Below are 24,652 nucleotides of genomic sequence, written 5' to 3' on the forward strand. Positions count from 1 at the left end.
AACACTTGATAGCTAAGTGACCTTCAGTAATGTCATTCATTCAGTCATACATCAAATGTTCTGTGTGCCAAATATGTGCTAGTGGCACAGGCACTGTGACAAGTACAAGATACTTATGTTTCTGAGTCTCACCTTCTTAATCTGGTACATGGGGATACCATGCCCTCTCTGTAAAAATTAAATTCGTTCATGTATATAAACACAAAGCACATAGTAAGTGTTCAGTAAATGGCAACTATTGTTGTTGTTACTATTATCATTATGACTACTAATATGCCTATCACCACCTCTGGGAATCAGACACCAATTTAGATGTTTTAAGAATGTCAAACAATGCAAAATTCACTGATCCAAGAAGTTGTCCTGGTTGAATTACATAAATACATTCAGTGAGGATCTGGAGACATTGACAGAAAACTAACCCACAATAGGAGGTGTGGTGTGACACAAAAGACACTACCCTGATCTATTCTAAGCTCTGCCATGTATCTCTCTGAGCCTCACTTTCTTCAACTGTAAAAGGAGAACAGCAGCTACCTCACAGAGTAATTGGCAATTAAACAAGATACAGCAAGGTACCAGTATATTGTGGGTACTCCACAAATGGGAGCAAAATATCATGTTGCCTTGAAACCTACAGTGCTTTACAATTTATAAAAGATTTACCATCATTAGAATTGCCTAATTCCCTGAGGGTGCACACATTTTTCAAAAGAAGGCCCCAAGGCCCAGACAATTTTACTGTCTTAGCCAGGGTCACATGGCGGTTCTGTGGAGAGCCAGGTCCAGAAGCCAGGTCTTTTATGTCCAACCCCCACGAATACTTCCCTATCCCACACTGTAAAGTAGGAGTTGATGGAAACTCCGCTTGACTTCTTGGCAATTTGCTCTTTCCATGCCTCTAAATCCAAATTCATTGTGCTCCTAGGACAATTTTGCCTGACCACCAAACTTTGGAGTTGGAATGTACCTTCAAGATCAAAAACAGGCAAAAAATTGGAAATATCATAAAATTCCAACATCAAGAAAATGATCACAAAAAAAATGTGTCCGGGCCAGGTGCAGTGACTCATGCCTATAATCCCAGTATTTTGGGAGGCCAAGGCCGGTGCATCACTTGAGATCAGGAGTTCGAGACCAGCCTGGCCAACATGGTAAAACCCCACCTCTAATAAAAATACAAAAATTAGCTGGGCATTGTGGCAGATGCCTGTAGTCCTAGTTACTTGAGAGGCTGAGGCAGGAGAATCACTTGAATCCGGGAGGCAGAGGTTGAAGTGAGCTGAGATCACGCCACCGCACTCAAGCCTGGGTGATAGAGTGAGACTCTGTCTCAAAAAAAAAAAAAATTTTGAAAAAAAAGTGTCTCCTATAAAGGTAAATGAAAAAACGTAAACAGAATATGTCCTCAATTACGAAAACAAATATATACAGTACATAAATACTGAAGTCACCCCAAGTCCGTTTTGGAAATAGGTGGGCTATAGATATATAACAAGACAAAGGAAATACACTAAAATATTAAAAATCATCATTAGTAGGGAAATGAGAGGTTTTCTTCCCTTTTAATGTTATATAATTCTCAATTTCCTCCAATAAACATCACTAAAAGGACAAAGTCAATTTTCTAAACTGAATTTTAAAAACTAAAATCAAGTTCAAACATCACCTTTTGCAGATAGTGGTCCAGAAGCCCAAGGTCACACACACCCAGTTACTCTGGGTCAGACACTGAGCTAAACTTTTTAAGACTCACTTTAATCCTTATGCCAACCCTAGGCTTTATACCAAGGGCTTTATACCAACCCCTTTTACAGATGATAAACACTGAGGTTCACAGAGGATGAGTGACTTGCCCCAGAGCAAGGGGTTGTTAAGTAGCAGAACTGGGATTGAAACCCAGCTAGGCCTGGGACCCAAAACCCAAGTGTCTGGCCAAAAAGCACTGAAATGAGAATGGCTATCTAAGAGAATAATAATGGAAGTTATGATAACAGCAATAAGCAGCATTAAAACTATAAAGCAGCAGACTGTGGAGAGCAGATTTATATTTAAAAACTAGTTCTCACGCCGGGCGCGGTGGCTCACACCTGTAATCCTAGCACTTTGGGAGGCCGAGGCAGGCAGATCACCAGATCACGAGATGGAGACCATCCTGGCCAACATGGTGAAATCCCATCTCTACTAAAAATACAAAAATTAGCCAGGCATGGTGGTGCACTCCTGTAATCCCAGCTACTCGGGAGGCTCAGGCAGGGAATTGCTTGAACCCGGGAGGCAGAGGTTGCAGTGAGCCGAGATCGCACCACTGCACTCCAGCGAGAATCCGTCTCAAAAAAATAAATAAATAAAAAATAGTTTTCAAACTGTAGTATAAAAAACTATTAGAGGTGCAAAGGACAATACAGTAGAGAAGCCATAATCCCAATATATTGGGGGCAGTGGACATAAAATAGATAGAAAAGGGCATGATGAGATATCACGGGACCCAATTAGACAGGAACTGCAAAGCATCTTAGTCTGTGCCTGATACATGAAGGTTCTCAATAAACAGAAAAACCATTTGTCCAGGTTTACCCAAGATAGGCCCTATTTATGTCTGCTGCCCGGGCATAAATATTAATTATTTTCACTTTTCTTTTTTTTTTTTTAAGACAGAGTCTCACTTTGTCACCAAGGCTACAGTGCAGTGGCATGAACACAGCTCACTGCAGCATCAACCTTCCAGGCTCAAGCAATCCTCCTGCCTCAGCCTCCCGAGCGGGCGGGAATTCAAGTGCATGCTACCACGGCTGGCTAATTTTTGTATTTCTTGTAGAGATAGGATTTCACCACGTTGCCCAGGCTGATCTCACACTCCTGAGCTCAAGAAATCGGCCCACCTCGGCCTCCCCAAGGGCTGGGATTACACAGGTGAGCCACCGCACCTGGCCCTTTTCACTCTTAAAAGTGTCCCAGTTAGCACAATAAATACCATGATCACCCCTTCAATCAGGATCTGTTGACTAAAAGCAGCAGCTTGTCCATAGTAGAGCTGGATAAACAGTGCAGGTTCTCAGTCAGGGCTCTCCTCCTCTTCCCTCTACTAACTCTCCAACCAGGAGTCCAGGACAACCACAGGGGCCAGCCGTGGAGCACAGTAGCGCTCTATTAGGCCTTCCTACCAGACCCCAGCTCCACCAGCAATGGGGACTCCCACAGTCTCCTGGGGCAGATCCATGGGAGGCCACTCTTGGCCATTATTCCCTGATTCATATCACCTTTGATGACAGCAGTAATAATAACACTAATGGCAACACAAGATCATTTTTTAAGCACTGATTATGTGGCAGGCACTACACCTGTCAAGCTAATGGCTCGACAGGCATCACCTCTTTTAATCCTCACCCCAAATCTGTTGGGTGGATATTACTAGCCCATTTTACGGATGGGAAAGCCGGTGGAATCACTTTACCAAGGTCACACAGCTAGTCAGTTTACAGGGCTGGATTTGAATCCAGTTTTGTTCAACTCCAGCCAAGGCTCTTAATCATTGCACTCCATTGCCTCCTAGGTGGCTACTACGTGACCCAAAAAGCAAAGTCTGGGCATACAGGCCACACTCTCCATAATGAAAAACCCTCAAACCACAATGAACCATCAGGTGCCCTCAAGGTCCCTGTTCTCCACCAATCCACACTAACGGGATACTCCAAGCGGCCCCACCTTCGTCCTACTCTTTCAGAAAACCCCTTACCTGTTCTTCACACCCTCTACAAAGTACGTGGCGCCATGCTACAGGCAACTGTGGTGCAGGTCGGGGCTCCCAGCCCCCAAGAGTGTCAGCTGGTGGGGCCCCCAGAGACCCTCTCCGAAGGAACCCACCCCACACACTGCCCCTGGCCAGACACCCTCAAGAGCAAACCCCAAGGCCGCGTTAGAGCGAAATCTCATCAGCTGGAACCCCGGCCCGGTTACCACGACCACCAATGCCCCGGCCGCACCTGCAGCCGCTGAGCGTCCCGGGGACGGTGACGTCCTCTTCCAACACCGAGTCCATCATGGATACAGAGGTGGCGGCAGTGTTGGTGTCTGTGGCGGCGGCGCCACTAGTACCCCCGGCGGTAGCGACCCGCTGGGCTCCCCGGGTCCCCGCCCCCTCCACCCCGGCTCTTGTTCAGACTCTGGCGGCGCCGCTGGAATTCAAACCACAGACGCCGCCATCTTTCCCGGCGCTTCTTCCTACGGAAACAAGGCGGGGTCACCGCGGCGCACGCAGTGAAGCCGACCGGCTGGCGCCAGAGGACGGGCAGGGAAGCGGGGATAGGTGCCATCTTAACTAAGGGCAGAGCATCCTTGCTTATGCAAGCAAAAATAAGAGAAAAAAAAGGCCGGCTGCCATTTTTTGTGAGGGCAGTCAGGGAGAGGCGAGGGCGGGTGCCATCTTTGTTGAGGGCCAAGCGGGCCCTAGTCCGTTAATTTACGCGGGAGATGGAAATGAATACAGCCCCTCAGGAATCCTCAAAGTTCCTAACCTCGTGTTTGCTTTTCTGGAATAATGACCCCAAAACTTTGAGATTTGACCTTAAGTTGAAACTCAAATAACTGAGTGCTGCCTTGCTTTGGAAAAATCCTACGTGCGGAATCTCAAGGCAAACAGTAATTTGCAGACTTAGTTTGAAGCAAATAACTCATTCCCACGAGCCAGTGGTCAACAGCACTCCCAACTCCAGTCTCTCACCTATTGGTCTTTTATTACCATTAGGACTCAAAGGCACCTGTGGTCAGAAAACTGAGGGCCAGCAAGAGGAAAGGACTCTCCCAAAGTAATTAAGTATTGACAATGTCTTTCAACTGGAACACGGGTTCGCAGCTCCTGCCAACTAGATGAGGGCTCTCTGCATAACCCTGGCTGCCTTTCTTTTTTTTTTTTTTTTTTTTTTTTTTTTTTGAGATGGTGCCTCTGTCGCCAGGCTGGAGTGCAGTGGCGCGATCTCAGCTCACTGCAACCTTCACCTCCCGGGTTTAAGCGATTCACCTGCCTCACTCTCGCGTCACCACACCCGGGTAATTTTTGTATCTTTAGTAGAGACGGGGTTTCACCATGTTGGCCAGGATGGTCTCAATCTCTCGACCTCGTGACCTGCCCGCCCCGGCCTCCCAAAGTGCTGGGATTACAGGCATGAGCCACAGCACCGGCCCCTTGGCTGCCTTTCTTAAAGCACATAGCAATCACCAAACACTTAGATAATCTTGGCAGAGCTTAAGCAACGAAATCAACCTTCCCCTCCTCAACTCAGTGTTGCTCCTTCCTCTGCAGGCCCTTGGGAGAGCGCCAGATGAAAATAACTTGAAATGGTTGCTAAGTGGATAGATAGTGACTTTCCCAGTAATCCTGAACAATTCCCCTTTCACCCTCAGTTTCCTCATTCTTTTTGTTTTGTTTTGTTTTAAATAGAGACAGGGTCTCACTATGTTGCCCAAGCTGGTCTTGAACTCCTGGCCTCAAGCAATCCTCCCACCTTGGCCTCCCAAAGTGCTGGGGTTATAGGCCTGAGCCACTGCACCAGGCCCTCATTCTTCAGTTAAGTAATTAACCAATTATTGATACTTTTCAAAGGAAGCCTTCCCTAGTCATTTAATCTAAATCAAGCCACTTCTTGTATTCCTAGCAATGCAAATTATTCCTTTGTGGCACTTACCATATTTTGCAATTGTGTGTGTGTGTGTGTGTGTGTGTGTGTGTGTGTGTGTAAAATCATTTTTTAAATGTCTTTCTTTGCACTAGACTGGAAGCTGCATGGGGCAGGGACTACATTCTGAATTGTTCACTGCTATATCCTCAACACCTAGCACTATGTCTGCCACTCAGCAGCTATTTGAAAATGTATGTTAAATGAATGAATGATTCAATCGATCAGTCTGGAAATAAAGCCAATACCTATCCTGCAAGATGTTTGTGAGAATAATCAGAGATACTTTTAGGAGCTCAGTCAATAGTAATTCTGTGTATCCCAGATTCATATTCATTCTCTCTCTTTCTCTCTCTCTCGGCTTTAGTGAGGCTTCCAAAGCCCACGATTCTTTGCCTGTCTCCCTTCTTTCCCTAGATCTTCAACCACACCCAGAATTAGCAATGATGAAAGCATGAAAAAGAGGGAGAGCTTAGCACACCTGGTGCACTGCCTCAGGAAAGGGGCAGTCCTTGAAGCCCAGGAACCAATACTCCTTGCCAGTAAGTTCAACCCATGAGATAGGTGTGTCCAAAAGCAGGGAAGTTGGGGTGTCAGGATTCCTACCCTGGCTCTGCCACCAACCCTGTGATCTTTGGCAGATCACTTTTTTTTTTTTTTTTTGAGATGGAGTTTTGCTCTTGTTGCCCAGGCTGGAGTGTAAATGGCATGATTTTGGTTCACCGCAACCACTGCCTCCCGGGTTCAAGCGATTCTTCTGCCTCAGCCTCCCAAGTGGCTGGAATTATAGGCATGCACCGCTACGTCCGGCTAGTTTTGTATTTTTAGTAGAGGCAGGGTTTGTCCATCTTGGTCAGGTTGGTCTCGAACTCCTGACCTCAGGTGATCCACCCACCTCAGCCTCCCAAAGTGCTGGGATTACAGTCATGAGCCACCCCGCCCGGCCTGGCCCATCACTTCTCTGTGGACCTCAGCTTCTACATCTGTTAAATGAGAGGGCTGAACCTCTCAGGGTCTCTCAGGATGTTACTGCTCTGGAGGTGATTTCTACATTTCTTTTTTTTTTTTTTTTTTTTTTGAGATGGAGTCTTGCTCTGTTGTCCAGGCTGGAATACAGTGACACAATCTCAGCTCACTGCAACCTCCTGGGTTCAAGCGATTCTCCCACCTCAGCCTCCCAAGTAGCTGGGATTACAGGCACCTGCCACCACGCCCAGCTAATTTTCGTATTTTTAGTAGAGACGGGGTTTCACCATGTTGGCCAGGCTGGCCTCGAACTCCTGACCTCAGGTGATCCACCTACCTCAGCCTCCCAAAGTGCTGGGATTACAGGTGTGAGCCACTGTGCCCGACTTCTGTGTTTATTTCAAAGCTACTAACATACAACCAACTCTCTCTTGGGGAGGGAGGCTAACACTTCCCACATGAAGGAACTAACTTTGCATCTCCAGCCAATGAAAACTCTTGAGAATATAAACAAGGAAGAGAACTTATACATTTTGAGCATGTCTTATATGTCACTTGTTCCAGGCATATTACATGCACCACCTCATTTAACCCTCCCAGCAACCTTCTGCAGGAGGCGCTGCTATCTGACTTACAATTGAGAAGACTGAGGCTGCAAAAGGTAAAAACTACTTACTGAAGGTCCTACAGCTGGTAAGTGCCAGAGCTGGAATTGAGACCAGGTCCCTTTGAATTCCAACACCTTGATTTTTCAGGCAGCCTGTCATCCCCATTTGGGTTTCTCTTTTGCTTTAGAATTTAGTATTAAGAGGTGAGGTCTACATCCAGACAACAGTATTTAAGGGTTGTGTTCACCAGACTTTACTCCTTGGGAAACTGCTTCAAAGTGGCTAAGAGGTGAATCTTAGTGTGGGCAGTTTACAGAACTGGAAGTCTGGACACCTGGATTCTGACTCTGGAAACTCCTCTCATTTATTCTGTAACCTGGGGTTCCTTCCCCTTGCTACACCTCGATTTTCCCATGTGTAAAATGGGGAGGACAATGCTGAGTTCACATGGTTGCCTCATCTAATTGAATACCTTGGACATTATTGAAGAAGAAAGAACCTGTGAGGAGTTGAGTTGTTTTTTAAATTTATTTAATTTTTTTTTTGGAAACAGGGTCTTGCTTTGTCAACCAGGCTGGAGTGCAATAAGAGTGATCATAGCTCACTGCAGCCTCCACCTCCCAGGCTCAGGTGATCCTCCCACCTCAGCCTCAGAAAGTACTGGGGTTATAGACATGAGCCATCGCGCCCAGCCTGGGAGCTCTCATTATGATTTGTCCATTGCTTTGTTCAGCATGACCATGTCCCTGGGTTGCGTGCTAAACCCTTTAGTGAACCTAGAAACTGAAAATAGAATCAATTGCACAAAGGAAAGGCTATTTGGAAGTTGGTTTTCCTGCTACTGTAGTGGTTTCATGGTCAGAGACAGAGGCCTTTGTCCTGTCTCTGTCTCACCATGATCTTTCTGCCAAGCCTAGAGGTGACGTCACTACCACCAGCTGTTTGGGCTATCTGGGGCTATCTCCTTGACAACAGCCACCCAGCCACAAAGCTGGCATTATTATTTCCTCAGACAAGGTCATATCAAATGGCTGGGAGGAAGTAGCTTGTAGTCAGATGTTTTTCATTTGGGTAGAACCCTCCTGAAGCTTTAACAGATCAAGACACTTGAACTGCCATTACTAACAGCAAGAATAACTTTTTATAGGATCAATATATACGCAATGCTGCTACTTTGCACTCTTCCATTTTATCCTCATGATACTGTGAAGTGAATTGGGGTGATCGCCCTACGCTACAGAAGAAACTAAAGACTCAGAGAGGGGCAGAGATTTCCCAAAGGTCACACTTTTTTTTCTTTCCTTCTTTCTTAGCTTTTTATTTGGAAATAATTTCAAACTTAGAAAAAAGTTGCAAAAATAGTACAAAGAATTTCTAAAATATTAACATCTTCCACAACCATAGCACAATTGTCAAAAATAAGAAATTACATTGATACAATACTACTTATTACAGATCTTATTTAAACTTAATATTTTCCCATTAATTCCCTTTTGCTGGTCCGGGATCCAGTCCAATATTCCACATTCCATTTACTTGTTACATCTCCTTACTCTCATCCAGTCTCTGACAGTTCTGTCTTTCATGGCATTGACACGCTTTTGTTTTTGTTTTTGTTTTTGTTTTTGTTTTTAAGACACAGTCTCACTCTGTCACCTAGGCTGGGGTCCAGTGGCACAATCTCAGCTCACTGCAACCTCTGCCTCCCAGGTTCAAGTGATCCTCCCACCTCATCCTCCCAAGTAGCTAGGAATACAAGGCATGCACCGCCATGCCCAGCTAATTTTGGTATTTTTGTAGAGATGGAGGTTTACCATGTTGGCCAGGCTGGTCTTGAACTCCTGACCCAGATAATCTGCCCATCTCAGCCTCCCAAAGTAATGGGATTACAGGTGTGAGCCACTGCGCCCAGCCAGCATTGGCACTTTCTAAATGTTGTTGCCAGTTATTTGGTAGAATGTTCTTCAATTTGGGTTTGTGTGGTGTTTTCTCAGGATCAAATTCAAGTTATGCACTTTTTTTTTCAGAGACAGAGTCTCACTCTGTCACCAAGGCTGAAGTGCCGTGGCACCATCACGGCTCACTGCCGCCCCTAACTCCTGGGCTCAAGTGCTCCTCCAGCCTCAGCCTCCCAAAGCCCTGGGATTACAGATGTGAGCCACCATGCTGAACCCAGGTTGTGTGCTTTTGGCAAGAATACCACAAAAGTGACATACGCTTCCTTGGTTGCATATCAGGAGGCACAGAATGTTAATATGTCTCATTAATGAGTGATGTTAACGCTTATTTCTTGACTAAGGTGGTGTCTGCAATAAAATTACTGTTTTTCCTTTTGTAATTAATACTAATCTTGTGGAAAGATATTTGAAGCTGTGTATTCAATTTGTATACTTTCACCCACTAATTTTAGCATCTATTGATAATTCTTACCCAAAACAATTTTCACAGTAGTATTTGCCAATTGGTGATTTTCTATTTTCATTATCCTTTCTATATTTATTGGAATTCTACTGTAAGTAAGGAAGAGCTTTCTCTTCTCCCCCATTTATTCATTTATTCAATTCCTGATTTACGTCATTATGGAGTCATGGATATTGGTTTATTTTATGTGTTATAATCCATTACTATCATTAGTTGTTGCACAAACTGTCCTAGATTTGGCCAAGCTGCCTTTTCTTTTTTTTTTTTTTTTTTTTTTTTCAGACAGAGTCTTGCTCTCTCCCCAGTGCAGTGGCGCGATCTCGACTCACTGCAACCTCCGCCTCCTGGGTTCAAGCAATTCTCCTGCCTCAGCCTCCCAAGTAGCTGGGACTACAGGCGCACACAACCACACCCAGCTAATTTTTGTATTTTTAGTAGAGACAGGGTTTCACCATGTTGGCCAGGATGGTCTCAATCTCTTGACCTCGTGATCTGCCCACCTCGGCCTCCCAAAGTGCTGGGATTACAGGCATGAGCCACTGTGCCCGGCCCAAGCTGCCCTTCTAAACCATGGCCATGCTGAGATGCAAACCCATGCCTGTCTGGTCCCACAGTTGGCAGTATTTCTGGGACACGCATCTGCCCCCTTGCTCCCAAGACCTCTTACCAACCAACCCTCAACACCAGCAGTCCTTATTAGGACCAGTTCTCAATTAGTACCCACTGCCTTCTCTGAAGAGCAGGGTGATCAAGCCAGTGATGCCTTCTGGGCCCAACATGTAGCCCAAGGCTGTGCACATAGTAGATGCTCGATGCCAGTTTGTCAAATTAACTCCAAGTCCTGACTTTTTCTCAAGATGGAAAGTGGAATGAGAAATACCAAATATCAAAGGAATAGAATATAGATTATTGGACTAGGGATGGTAACACACATCAACGTGATATAAGGTTAATACCAACCTCCCAGTTCGACTTTCTGGGCCTATTTTCTTATCTGTATGCTGAGTGCATTACACTACAACATTGATGCCCCTTCAGCTGTGATGTTCCATGAATAACTAAAATTAGCTACCATCTATTAAGCTCTTTCTATGTGCCAGGTACTGTGTTATATACTTTGCATTCAATCCTCACAATAACCTTATGAAACAAGAACTGATTATGCTCCAACTTTATGGTTGACAAAACTGAAGTACAAAGAGAAGAAAGAGTTGCCTGGCCATTGAAGGGGATCAAAATATGCCATCCCAACATATGCCCCTTTTGCATAAGGATTATTTTGAGCTGAAGACAATTGAGAATCAACAGATGCAGAAAGAATTTTCTGCCTTCTCCTTTTCTACCCTGAAGCAGGACATAAATTCCCCTTTGTGAAGATGTGCCTCCTCCCTGTCTACCATTAGTTTCCCCCATATATTCCCTAATCACTTCCCCATGATTTATCAGCCTTGAAGCTCAACACTCCCTTCTTTTGTTATAATGGAATAAAAGCCCTTGAGCCTAACCACTTATTTGAGTTTCACTTCTTTTCTATGAACTCTTGTGCACATAACTATTAATAAAAATTAATACGCCTTTTCTCCTGTTAATCTGTCTTTTGTCCATTTAATTCACAGAACCCTCAGGTACTGAACCAGACAGGTTAATGGAAAGTTTTGCCCTGACACCATCCAAGTAGCTCAGTTGTGGAGATGGGATTTGAACCCAGAATTCATCCAAAAGCCCATGTTCTTAACCACTAGGCCATAGTGCCTTTCACTGAATACCTGTCCTCAAGAAGCTGGTGAAAATGCACATCCATAATTATGAAACAAAGCAAAACATTTTAAATACTTTGTTGATATAAGAAAGATAACAGGGCTGGGCACAGTGGCTCATGCCTGTAATCCCAGCACTTTGGGAGGCCGAGGCAGGTGGATCACAAGGTCAGGAGATCGAGACCATCCTGGCCAACATGGAGAAACCCCGTCTCTACTAAAATACAAAAAAAATTAGCCAGGTGTGGTGACGCGTGCCTGTAGTCCCAGCTACTCGGGAGGCTGAGGTAGGGGAATCGCTTGAACCTGGGAGGTGGAGGTTGCAGTGAGCAGAGATCGCACCACTGCACTCCAGCCTGGCGACAGAGCAGGACTCTATCTCAAAAAAAAAAAAAAAGAAAAAGAACAGTGAGATTCTAGGATCACAGAAGGGATTGAGTCATTCTGATTGAGCAGTTGGGGAAGGTTGTTTTACAAGTAAGACCTATGCCCTGCAAAAGCAGGATAAAAACCTGTACATACTATTATGTGCACTAGCTCCTCATGTTTGAAGGCCCACAGAGATCAAATAAAATCCCTACTTGATGCAACTATTTAAAAAGCCCGTGTCACATTCTTCCTCCCTTGATTCTACCTCACAACGGCTCTGAGACAAGTTTGTTATCATTCTTCTACTGATAAGGAAATTGAGGCTCAGAGACATGAACCAATTTTCCCAAAGTCGCACAGCAAGCTAGTGACAGAGAGGAGCTTGGACCTCCATTTCCTGATTCACAAAAGTTGGCTCCTAAGGTTTTGAAACTTGCAGGAGCCAGAGATATGTCCCACGCCAAGATCTCCTACCTAAATTGATCATCCTCAGTATGATGGCCACATCCCCACCCACTTAAATCCAGGGTCTGGCTAACAGAGATCTAAAAGCTGCTGGAAAAATTATCCTAGGATGCCAGAGAGTGCTTTCAAGCACCCTCTCCAACTGCACATTGAATATGTAAAGCAGCGATAGCTCTAGGCAGAGAAGGATAATTGAATTAATCAACTGTCTGGACATTTTGCAGATTAAAAGAAGTACTTAATGTCTTGTGACTTGTAGGAGGGGACGGTAAACTTTGCATCTCCCTTAAATGCAGTGAATTCACATTGAGAGCACAGAGCAGGATCTAGAGAAGGATGAACACGACACTTGCGGCAGCTGCAGTGCCTCCTTCCTTAAAGGGATAAATGACAGTCCCCTTTTCCTTGCATGTGTCCTCCTGTCTGTGTGACATGCCACGAAGTACACTGCACAGGCTGTGCCCTACACAAGCATATCCACCCAAAGGAGGAGTGGAGGCTGAAATTGAGTCCGTGCTGTGCTGGACAAGCTGTGAGTTTATCCCAAAGCAGGGATGCCTTTTTTCTAATTCACACTAAAGAACTATACATGCCAGTGACTCTTGGAGTCTAAAATATACTTCCTTCCCCTTCTCTTTGAGTCCTAGGGTCCTCTAAACGACAGTTTAAGAGAAAGTTTTGGGACCCAGTATGGCTAGATGTCCCACCTCTGGACTCCCAGAATACCCTGAGCTTATCATCATTGTGACATTTAGGTCTGTAATTGTTAACTTGGCTGCCACAGTGTGAACTCCTTGAGGCTAGGAGAGGCAATGCCAATATTTTATTTTCATTTCATTTTATTTTTTGAGACAGAATTTCACTCTTGTAGCCCAGGCTGGAGTGCAGTGGCACGATCTCGGCTCACTGCAACCTCCACCTCCCAGGTTCAAGTAATTCTCCTGCTTCAGTCTCCCAAGTAGCTGGGACTACAGGTGCGCACCACCATGCCCAGCTAATTTTTGTATTTTTAGTAGAGACAGGGTTTCACCATATTGGCGAGACTGGTCTTGAACTCCCAACCCGGGTGATCTGCTCACCTTGGCCTCCCAAAGTGCTGGAATTACAGGCGTGAGCCACTACACCTGGCCAATGTTAATATTTTAAATCAACTTTATTGAGATAGAATTTACACAAAATAGGTGTACCTACTTCAAGTATACATTCTGGTGAGTTTTGGCAAACTTACATACTCATGTAGCCATCATCACAATCAAGAGATACAGAACAGCAGACTGGGTGCGGTGGCTCATGCCTATAACCCTAGCACTTTGGGAGGCTGAGGTGGGCAGATCACTTGAGGCCAGGAGTTCAAGACCAGCCTGGCCAACGTGGTGAAATCCCATCTCTACTAAAAATACAAAAATTAGCTGGGCATGGTGGTGTGTGCCTGTAATCCCAGCTACTCCAGAGGCTGAGATAGGAGAATCACTTCTTGAACCCAGGAGGTGGAGGTTGCAGTGAGCTGAGATCATACCACTGCATTCCAGCCTGGGCAAGAGAGCAAGATCCTGTCTCAAAAAAAGGAAAGAGAGAGAGAGATAGAACACGGCTCTCCAGCAGAACTTTCTTGGATGATGGAAATACAGTATTCTAAATCTGCACTGTCCAATACAATAGCCACTAGTCACTTGTGGCTGTTGAACCCTGGAAATGTAGCTATGTGACTGAGAAATTGAATTTTTAAAATGTTTATCTTAATTAAAATTTAAATAGTCACATGGGGCTAGTGGTTACTGTATTAGCATAGATGTGAAACATTTCCATCACCCCACAAGGTTCCTTGGTGATACGGTCCAAGTCAATCTGCCTTCCCCCTCAGGAAATCACTGTTATTTTTTATTTTTTGAGATGGAGTCTCACTCTGTCGCCCAGGCTGGAGTGCAGTAGCACGATCTCCCCTCACTGCAAGCTCCGCCTCCTGGGTTCACGCCATTCTCCTGCCTCAGCCTCCCAAGTAGCTGGGACTACAGGCGCTGCCACCACGCCCAGATAATTTTTTGTATTTTTTAGTAGAGACAGGGTTTCACTGTTTTAGACAGGATGGTCTCGATCTCCTGACCTCGTGATCTGCCCGCCTCGGCCTCCCAAAGCGCTGGGATTACAGGAGTGAGCCACCACGCCCAGCCTCTTTTTTTTTTTTTTTTTTTGAGACAGAGTTTCGTTCTTGTCGCACAAGGTGGAGTGCAATGGCGCGATCTCGACTCACTGCAATCTCTGCCTCCGGGTTCAATAATTCTGCCTCAGCTTCCTGAGTAGCTGGAATTACAAGCGTACACCACCAAGCCCAGCTGATTTTTGTATTTTTAAGTAGAGACAGAGTTTCACCACACTGGCCAAGCTCGTCTCAAACTCCTGACCTCAGGTGATCTACCCACCTCAGCCTCCCAAAGTGCTTGGATTACAGGCATGAGCCACCACACCCGGCCTCACTGTTCTATTTTTCCTCATTAAAGATTTGTCTTTTTGGGCTGGTCATGGTGGCTCTGACCTATAATACCAAAACTTTGGGAGGCCAAAGCAGGAGGATTGCTTAAGCCCAGGAGTTCGAGACCAGCCTACTCAATACAGGGAGTCCTCATCTCAACAAAGAAAAAATTAAAAATTAGTGGGGCATGAGGTGGCCGCGATGGCTCATGCCTGTAATCCCAGCACTTTGGGAGGCCAAGGCGGGTAGATCACGTGAGGCCAGGAGTTCAAGACCAGCCCAGGTGACATGGTGAAACCCCATCTCTACTAAACATACAAAAATCAGCTGGGCATAGTGGCACATACCTGTAGTCCCAGCTACTCGGGAAGCTGAGGCAGGAGGATCCTTTGAACCTGGGAGGCAGAGGTTGCAGTGAGCTGAGATCACGCCACTGCCCTCCATCCAGCCTGGGCAACAGAGTGAGATGCCGTATCAAAACAACAACAAAAAAATTGTTTTTTTCTTTCTTTCCTTTGTTTTTTGTTTTTTTGTTTTTGTTTTGAGACAGGGTCTCCCTCTGTCACCCAAGCTAGAGTGCAGTGGTGCAATCACAGCTCACTGCAGCCTCAACCTCCTGGGCTCCAGCAATCTTCCTGCCTCAGCCTCCCGAGTGGCTGGTACTACAGGCATATGCCACCACACCCAGCTAATTTTAGTATTTTTTGTACGGACAGTATTTCGCCATGTCACCCAGGCTGGTCTCAAACTCCTGGACTCAAGCTATTCTCCAGTCTTAGCCTCCCAAAGTACTAGGATTACAGGCATGAGCCACCATGCCCAGCCAAGATTTGTCTTTCAACAGTTTCTTAGGACTGGAATCATACAGTACATACTCTTGTGTCTGGCTGCTTTGGAGAGCAGGAACTTTTAATTCTATACCCTCTGGTCTATTATAGTGCCTGGCAGATAATAGGTGTTTAATAAATACTGAGGAAAGAATTAATTAATTAATCTTAACCAGAATTAATTATCTCACTGTGAACACCCTTATCTTCCCACCGAATAGAATACAAGAATTAAAAAGGTCGCACAGAGAACATTTAACTAAACTTCTTGGATTTACCAGTGGAAAAACTGAGATCCAAATGGATTCAGCAGCCTGCCCAAGTTCACTCTACAAGTGCATAGCAGAGCAAAAATAGACCCAAAATGGGCAGACTTCCAGGCCTGTGCTCTCCTCACTTCACAATACCAACTTCCCACCCATTTCCCATAGGCAAATATGGCATTTCTTCATGGATCCCTGTGGAACCATAGAATGCCAACAACATGTCACTTTGCTTCTTTCAGCCTCCTGTGGATGCCGTCCTGGCCACAGACCACTCACTGAAAACGCAGAAACAGCAGCAATTCAACTTAGGGAGGTGTCTCATTTCATTTAAGTATACCCAAAATCCAAGAGTAGCCTTACTCAAATACTGGGTTGTAGATTGGTTTTCTAGTCAGGAAGCAAACCAGCTGGTACCTGACCCAATTCTCCACTCACTAGAGATAGAAAAACATTGCATTTTTTGTAAAGTTTTTATTAAAAACCTCTTTTTTTTTTAAGACAGAGTTTCTCTCTTGTCGCTCAGGCTGGAGTGCAATGGCACGATCTCGGCTCACTGCAACCTCTGCCTCCCGGGTTCAAGTGATTCTCCTGCCTCAGCCTCCTGGGTAGCTGGTATTACAGGCACATTATCACCACACCCAGCTCATTTTTGTATTTTCAGTAGAGACAGGGTTTCACCATCTTGACCAGGCTGGTCTTGAACTCCTGACCTTGTGATCCACCTGCCTTGGCCTCCCAAAGTGCTGGGATTACAGGCATGAGCCACCGCACCCAGCCTAAAGACCTCTTAAATAATAGGGAGAGAGGAAGCGAACTATTCATTATAGACCTTGCATGTGCTGCGATGCTCCACATAAGGTTTTCACTTAACCTCGCTGCAACCCTAAGAGGTCAGCATCAAGAACAGCCTGAGCGACATGGCGAAACCCCATGTTTAGTAATAACTAAAAAGTTATTACTTTTATAGGTAATGGCAACAAAACGAAGAGCCATCTGTTAACTTGCCCCAGATCCTACAGTTGTGAGGCCTGCACTAGAACCCATATCTCTCTGCTTTTGAAATGGGAGAGTTCCCTGATCCCTCTCGCAGGACGTGTGAAGGCAAGTGTGGCTCGCCTGTTTGGTCACTGCCGCTGCTCAAACCCCGGAGGGAAGGGGGAGCACACAGACAGACAGTTGCAGGAGCCCAAGTGGGCATGTGTTACACTGTGCCCTTTTAGCCCTCCTATCCGTGGACGGCTTGAGTGTTAACCAGCTCAGTGGACCCTCTGCCTTTTCACAAAGGCAGAAGGCCAGTGTAATAGCTTTCTGTATTGTGAGCTCTTGCCTAACATCCTCTAAGAATCAATTCACACACGGGCTTGAAGGATGAATGTGGGGTTTTATTGAGTGGTGGAGGTGGTTTTTAGAGGGATGGATGGGGAGCTGGAAGGGGGGATGGAATAGGAAGATGATATTCCCCTGGAGCCTGCCCATCCAGTGGCTGAACACCTCTCTGACCACCCCCAGCCAAACTCCTCTGGGCATTCGGATGTTCCTCCTCATCTCTCTTTCTCTGCTGCATCATTCCTTTGTTCCTCTGCCTATCTCATCTCCTCACCTGCTTGTCTGCTTCTGGAGCCTGGAGTTCGGGGTTTATATGGGTACAGGATAGGGGGTGTGGTAGACAAAAAGGCAACTTTTTGGGCGCGAAAACAGAAATGCCCGTTCCCACTTAGGGCTGCAGATCTCCAGGCTTGAGGGTGGGGCCTTTGCCAGGGACCGCCCTCTTCTAGTCAGTATTTCCCTGTCTCCTGTCCATATCACTTTCAAAGCTGATGCTTTTTGTACTGTAAGCTATTATCTTTTAGAACCAAGAAAAATAGATTTTATGTTGATGTTCCAGTATGCACCTTTTAATTAGACAGTAATACAGGTAAATAATCTATGTTGTTGGTTGTTGGGCAGCTCATAGCTAAACTGGGTGCCAATTGCTAACTTAGCCTTTAGCCTAGGTTTTCTGGTATGTTTCTGCTTCCTCCTTAGTATACTTAACTGATACTTTCATTCTTAATTTAAAGGTTTAATGATCTCTACCTTTTAATACAAAAAGTTGAGATACAGATTGTAAATAAATAAAATTCTTTACCCAGGACAGTACCTGTTAACATTGAAACCTTTTCATTTTAACTGAAGGAAATTCAAAATGTAACTGTTGCCAAATTCCTTGTTTCCAAATTTAAAGGCCTCTCCATTTCAGACAATTCCACTGGGGATTAATGGCCCATTGGAGTCTATACAATTTGCTTAATTACCCTAAAATTATTATCTTGACTAAAGCAGAATCTTAATAGACAATATTAATGTCTTTATCCTTGTCTGGAAGGATCTCATCTCTTTGCAAAAAATAGCTTCTTCAAATGAGGCTGGATAATCCCCCCTAGCCATGGTGATTAAAGATAACAATGGCTCATTTAGAAAATGTTTTTAGTGAAATTAAAAAGCTGAGATGAAGCCTGTTGGTTCTTCAGGCTAGTGAAAAAGGCAGGAAGGGGAGGGCACCAAAAACATCCATATATTGGACTACGTTTGCTTCCTACTCAGTCAGCACAGGCCGCAGTGTTTGAGGACATGCAGTCAGGTCTGTGGGCGTGATCTCTCTCTACACCGAAGGAATGAGCTTCATCAGCACCATTCCATCGAAGGGAAGTTTGTGCTGTCTGTTCCCGGGGTCACTCACAAACATCCCTACTTACAAGTGACTTGATGCTTTCCAAAATAACAGTTTATTGGGATTTCGGTTTAAGTTTGCACTAATTCAAAGCCTGCAGACTGCAGTATACTTACACATCTTTATTGTACTTATGAGTGTAGAAACTGTCATACAGCTGATTCACTTACTCATTTACTAACATATAGTGAGGGGTGTGTGTGTGTGTCTGTGTGTGTGTGTGTGTGAGACAGAGAGAGAGAGACAGGGCCTCACTCTGTTGCCCAGGCTGGAGTGCAGTGACAAGATCATGACTTACTGCAGCCTGGACCTTCTGGCCTTAGCTGGGCACAGTGGCTCATGCCTATAATCCCAGCACTTTTGGAGGCCAAGGCAGGAGGATCGCTTGAGCTCAGGAGTTCAAGACCAGCCCTAGCAGCATAGCAAGAATCTGTCTCTAAAAAAAATTAAAAATTATTTGGGTGTACTGGTGTCCACTTATAGTCTGTCCACTTGTAGTCCCAGCTACTCAGGAAGCTGAGGCGGGAGGAACACTTGTGCCTGGGAGGTCAAGGCTGCAGTGAGCCAAGGTCACACCATTGCACTCCTGCCTGGGCAACAGAGTGAGACCCTCTCTAAAAACAAACGAAAAAAAAACTTCCTGGGCTAAACGTTTCACTCTTCCAAACATACAGTTGATTCCTCTGGCAACCAGCACCCTCATCTTGAGGGGCTTTTCCAAAGTCACTTCATTAACTCAGGTGTGGTCAACAGGGGCTTATTATAAGTAACAAAAATTGTTCCTTTCACCTTTATCACCCTGGACCTATTACAAGAGCCAGGAACAAAAACCAAATATAACATAAGATGCTACTACAGCTCTTATCATTTAGAAATTTGTACAAAAGCTAGGAGCTAGACAAAGACCAAAATATATATTTCTTTTTTTTTTTTGAGACAGGGTTTTGCTCTGTTGCCCAGGCTAGAGTGCAGTGGCGCAATCTCAGCTCACTGCAGCCTCCATCTCCTGGGTTCAAATGATTCTCCTGCCTCAGCCTCCCGAGTAGCTGGGATTACAGGCGTTCGCCACCATGCCAGGCCATTTTTTTTTGTATTTTTAGTGGAGACAGGGTTTCGCCATGTTGGGCCATGCTGATCTTAAACTCCTGGCCACAAGTGATCCACCCACCTCAGCCTCCCAAAGTGCTGGGATTACAGGCGTAAGCCACTGTGCCCAGCCTATATTTCTTATTATATCACAATACACAAGAGAGTATCATCATCATCATCATCATCATCATCATCATCAACATCATTTTTATCATGAATGAATATTGGATTTTGTCAAATGCCTTTTGTACAGCTATTGAGGTAATCACCATATTATTTTTCTTTCTCAGCCTTTGTGAATTACACTGATTGATTTTTAAATGTTATACCAAACTTACATTTATGTGATAAACCCCAGTTGGTAATGAAGTACTATTTGTGCGTGTGTGTGTGTGTGTGAGACAGAGTCTTGCTCTGTCACCCAGGCTGGAGTGCAGTGGTGCAACCTCCACCTCCTGGGTTCAAGCAATTCTCCTGCCTCAGCCTCCCATGTAGCTGGGATTACGGGCATGCGCCACCACACCCGGCTAATTTTTGTATTTTTTGTAGTAGAGACAGGGTTTTGCCATGTTGGCCAGGCTGGTCTCAAAGTCCTGACCTTGGGTGATCCGCCCGCCTTGGCCTCCCAAAGTGCTAAGATTACAGGCAGGAGCCACCGCGCCCAGCCTTGAAGTACTGTTTTTTAAAGTGTATTGTTGTACTTAAATTTGCTTGAATTTTCTTAGAAATGTTTCTGTCTATATTCATGAGAGACATTGGTCTGTAGTTTTCTTGTTATGTCTTCTTTTTTTATTTGGGTAATGCTGGTTTCACAGGATGAGTTGAGAAATATTGCTGCTTCTTTAGCTTTTCTGGAAGAGTTTGTGTAGAATTGGTAATATTTCTTTAAATATTTCTCGAGTTCACCAGTGAAGCTATCCAGACCTGGAGTTTTCTTTGTGAAAGGTTTATTTTTTGTTTATTCAGAGACAGGGTCTCACTCTGTTGCCCAGGATAGAGTGCAGTGGTGCAGTCACGGCTCACTGCAGCCTCAAAATGCTGGGCTCAAGTGATCCTCCCACCTCAGCTTCCCAAATAGCTGGGACTACAGGCATATACCAGCACACATGGCTAATTTTTCTTTTTTCTTTTTTTTCTTTTTTTTTTTTTTTTTTTTTGTAGAGACGGGGTCTCATTTTGTTGCCCAGGCTGGCCTCAAACTCTTGGGCTCAAGCAGTCCTCTTGCCTTGGCCTCTCAATGTGCTGGTATTACAGTGTGAGCCATCATATATGGCCTGTGAAAGGTTTTTAACTACAGGCCAGGCACGGTGTGGCTCATGACTGTAATCCCAACACTTCGGTAGGCCAAGGCGGGCAGATTACAAGGTCAGGAGTTTGAGACCAATCTGGCAAGCATGGTGAAACCCCATCTCTACTACAAAAAATACAAAAATTAGCCAGGCATTGTGGCGTGCACCTGTAATCCTACTACTTGGGAGGCTGAGGCAGGAGAATTGCTTGAACCCAGGAGGCAGAGGTTGCAGGGAGCTGAGATCACACCATTGCACTCCAGCCTGGGCGACAGAGCAAGACTCCATCTCAAAAATAAATAAATAAATAAACAAACAAATAGTTTTTAACTACAAATTAAATTAAATAAAGGTAACATGGCTACTTAGGTTATCTATTTCTTTTTGAGTGAGCATGGTTTGTGTCTTTGAAGGAATATGTACATTTCACGTAAGTCATCAAATTTGTTGGCATAAACTTCCTTTATTATCCTTTTTTTTAGACGGGGTCTTGCTCTGTTCTGTCACCCAGACTGGAGTGAAGTGGAGCAATCTCGGCTCACTGCAATCTCGGCCACCCAGGTTCAAGCGAATTCTCATTCCTCAGCCTCTCGTGTAGCTGGGACTACAGGTGCTACGCCTGGCTAATTTTTGTATTTTTTTAGGAGAGTCGGAGTTTCACCATGTTGGCCAGGCTGGTCTCTCAAACTGCTGACCTCAAGTGATCCCCCCACCTCGGTCACCCAAAGTGCTGGGATTACAGGCATGAGCCACCACGCCTGGCCCCTTTATTATCCTTTTAATATTTATGGGATGTATAGTGATTTCCCCTCTCTCATTCCTGGTACTGTTTTTGTGTGTGTGTTTTCTCCCTCTCTTAATTTTTCTGATCATCTATCTGTCTGGAAGTCTACAAACTGTATTGAATTTCAAAGATCTAGCTTTTAGCTCCATTTTTTATGTTTTCTATTTTATTTTTGCTCTTGTCTTTGTTATTTCCTAACTGCATACTTCGGGTTTATTTTGCTCTTCGTTTTCTAGCTTTTTAAGATAGAAGCTTACGTCATTAATTTGAAGTCTTTTTTCTAATATAAACATTTAGTACTCTGAGCTTTTCTCTACTGCTTTAGCTGCATTCCACAACTTTGAAATGTTGTTTCATTTTCATTCAGTACAAAATGCTAATTTTTCTTTTTTTTTTTTTCAGACAGAGTCTCGCTCTGTCACCCAGGCTGGAGTGCAGTGGCATGATCTCGGCTCACTGCAACCTCCGCCTTCCAGGTTCAAGCGATTCTCCTGCCTCAGCCTCCTGAGTAGCCGGGATTACAGGTGCCTGCCACCACGCCTGGCTAATTTTGGTATTTTTAGTAGAGATGGGGTTTCACCATGTTGGCCAGGCTGGTCTCGAACTCCTTACCTCAAGTGATCTGCCCACCTCGGCCTCCCAAAGTGCTGGGATTACATACCTGGCCTCTATGACTTACTTTTTTTTGCTCAACATTGTTTTTGTGATTTATCCACATTGATGTATATAGCTGTAATTCATTCATTTTCCACGACTGCATACAATTCTGTTCAAAGTATATGGATAGGCCACAATTCTTCTACTGACAGACATTTGGACTGTTTCCAATTATTTTGCTATAATAAATAATGCTGCAATGGAGAATTTCAAATGCAGCTTCTGGTGCACATATATGAGTTTCTCTAAACTATATACCATGAGTGAAATTACATGCACATCTTCAAAACATATCATTTTTCTTCATTTAACTTTGATTCAGTTTTTAATAATTCTCCCTAATCCCTCTTAGTGACTGCATGTTATCTCATCAAGTATATGCACTAAACTACATCTCTATTCTTTTTTTTTTTTTTTTTTTTGAGAAGGAGTCTCACTCTGTCTCCCAGGCTGGAGTACAATGGCACGATCTCGGCTCACTGCAACCTCCGCCTCTCAGGTTCAAGCCATTCTCCTGCCTCAGCCTCCCAAGTAGCTGAGATTATAAGCATGCACCACCAGACCCGACTAATTTTTGTATTTTTAGTAGAGACGGGGTTTCGCCATGTTGGTCAGGCTAGTCTCGAACTCCTGACCTCAAGTGATCCACCCGCCTCAGCCTCCTAAAGTACTGGGATTACAGGTGTGAGCCACCGTGCCAGCCTACATCTCTGTTCTTGAACATCTAGAATTTATTCCCAATTTTTGAAACTTTATACACCAGTCTGAAAAAAAATTTTGTGAAGTCTCTGCTTTTTAGGTCATTTCCTTATGAAGATTTCCTAGAAGTGGACTTCCTGAAATAAAGACCAATTTACCAGTTGTGCCAATTTACATTCAGTGGGAGGATTTTGATTGCTGAAAAACGAAGTAATAATCCTTCAATTAGTTGTTTATCCTTTGGGGATCATGTATCTTTTTTTTTTTTTTTTTTTGAGACAGAGTCTCGCTCTGTCACCCAAGCTGGAGTGCACTGGCACAAACTCGGCTCACTGCAAACTCCGCCTCCCAGGTTCAAGCAATTCTCCTGCCTCAGCCCCCTGAGTAAGTGAGATCACAGGCGCCTGCCACCATGCCTGGCTTAATTTTGTATTTTAGTAGAGATGGGGTTTCCCCATGTTGGCCAGGCTGGTCTCTAACTCCTGACCGCAGGTGATCCACCCACCTCGGTCTCCCAAAATGCTGGGATTACAGGCGTGAGCCACTGCGCCGGGCCGATCATGGATCCTTTTGAGACAATGATTAAAGTATGGGTCTTCTCTCCAGAAAAAAAGAAACACAATTGCAACAATAAACAAAACAGCATGAAATTTCAAGGGTTTCTGAGAACCTCTGAAGCCTATGTAAAATTGACACCTCTCTTGAATAAGAAATATTATCCTATCCACTGAATAGAAGTTTTCTTGCCATACTTCAACAAATAAGTTCACATACCAACTCTTGTATTGTCAACTACCTTTTGTACATAAACCATCACTTACTGAGCACCCACAATGTACCAGCAACATGCCAGATGCCAGAGGCAGAAGAATAAACGCTCCTGATTTCAAGGAATACAGAGTTCACTGGGGAAGGCACAAACTAACAAGTATTTATAATAAAATATGTGCAGTAGTAGAAGTATTCATTAGGCAAAATGGAGGTACAAATTTAAGAATTGATCAACTTGCCTTTATCAAAGGTTTGCAAAGAATGAGCATTCTCAAGGGTATTATAGGTAGGGGAAGCAGTCACCAGCAAAGGGAGGAAGACATCATATAACCTGGCATATGTAGGAAATTGTATGAGTTTAACATGGTTGAATTGGAATAGTAATTAACATGGGAAGAGCTGAGACTTTTCCTTCTTTGGGTCAAAGATTGAAAGAACCAATACTGACATATACAATTTCAGCAGTTTGTCTGACAACACAAAGGAAACCACAAAAGAAGATTTCCTCCCAAATACTTTTTTTATTACCCAAACCTACTCTTATTACATACAAAGAAAACATTTTGCCTGTTTTCTTTTGCAACTGTTTGAAGTGCAGTGTTCCATTCAACAGACAAGGTTTAAAATCTACTTATTGTTAATACAAACAAGCAGCACATTGTAAATTTAACATTGTCTGATGGCTTTCATTTTGTACAGAGAAGTACTAGAAAGCCTGTACAATTACTACAATAATTCCTCATAAAATTGCCTTGAAAGACTAACTTAATAGGTAAAACTACAATTTTAACATTGATTTAGATAGAATGTTGATTTTCAGCCTGTCAACACTCCT

At 44.3% G+C, this 24,652-nt stretch overlaps 1 protein-coding gene across 4 annotated transcripts in view; it reads right to left on the reverse strand.

Moving 5' to 3' along the window:
• Window positions 1-4,369, reverse strand: part of CDK5RAP2 (CDK5 regulatory subunit associated protein 2) — a 183,965-nt gene extending 179,596 nt beyond the window's left edge. For 2 of the 4 annotated variants that reach the window (XM_054502815.2, XM_054502812.2), the window contains exon 1: window positions 3,984-4,369. In XM_054502815.2, the coding sequence (XP_054358790.1) occupies window positions 3,984-4,042 (59 nt within the window). In that variant the 5' untranslated portion in view covers window positions 4,043-4,369. The remainder of the gene's footprint in view (window positions 1-3,983) is intronic. The other 2 variants (XM_054502816.2, XM_054502813.2) reach the window with 1 other exon arrangement.
• Window positions 4,370-24,652: the final 20,283 nt, after the last annotated feature.

This window comes from Pongo pygmaeus, chromosome 13, assembly GCF_028885625.2.
Source record: "Pongo pygmaeus isolate AG05252 chromosome 13, NHGRI_mPonPyg2-v2.0_pri, whole genome shotgun sequence".
NCBI classification, from domain to species: domain Eukaryota; kingdom Metazoa; phylum Chordata; class Mammalia; order Primates; family Hominidae; genus Pongo; species Pongo pygmaeus.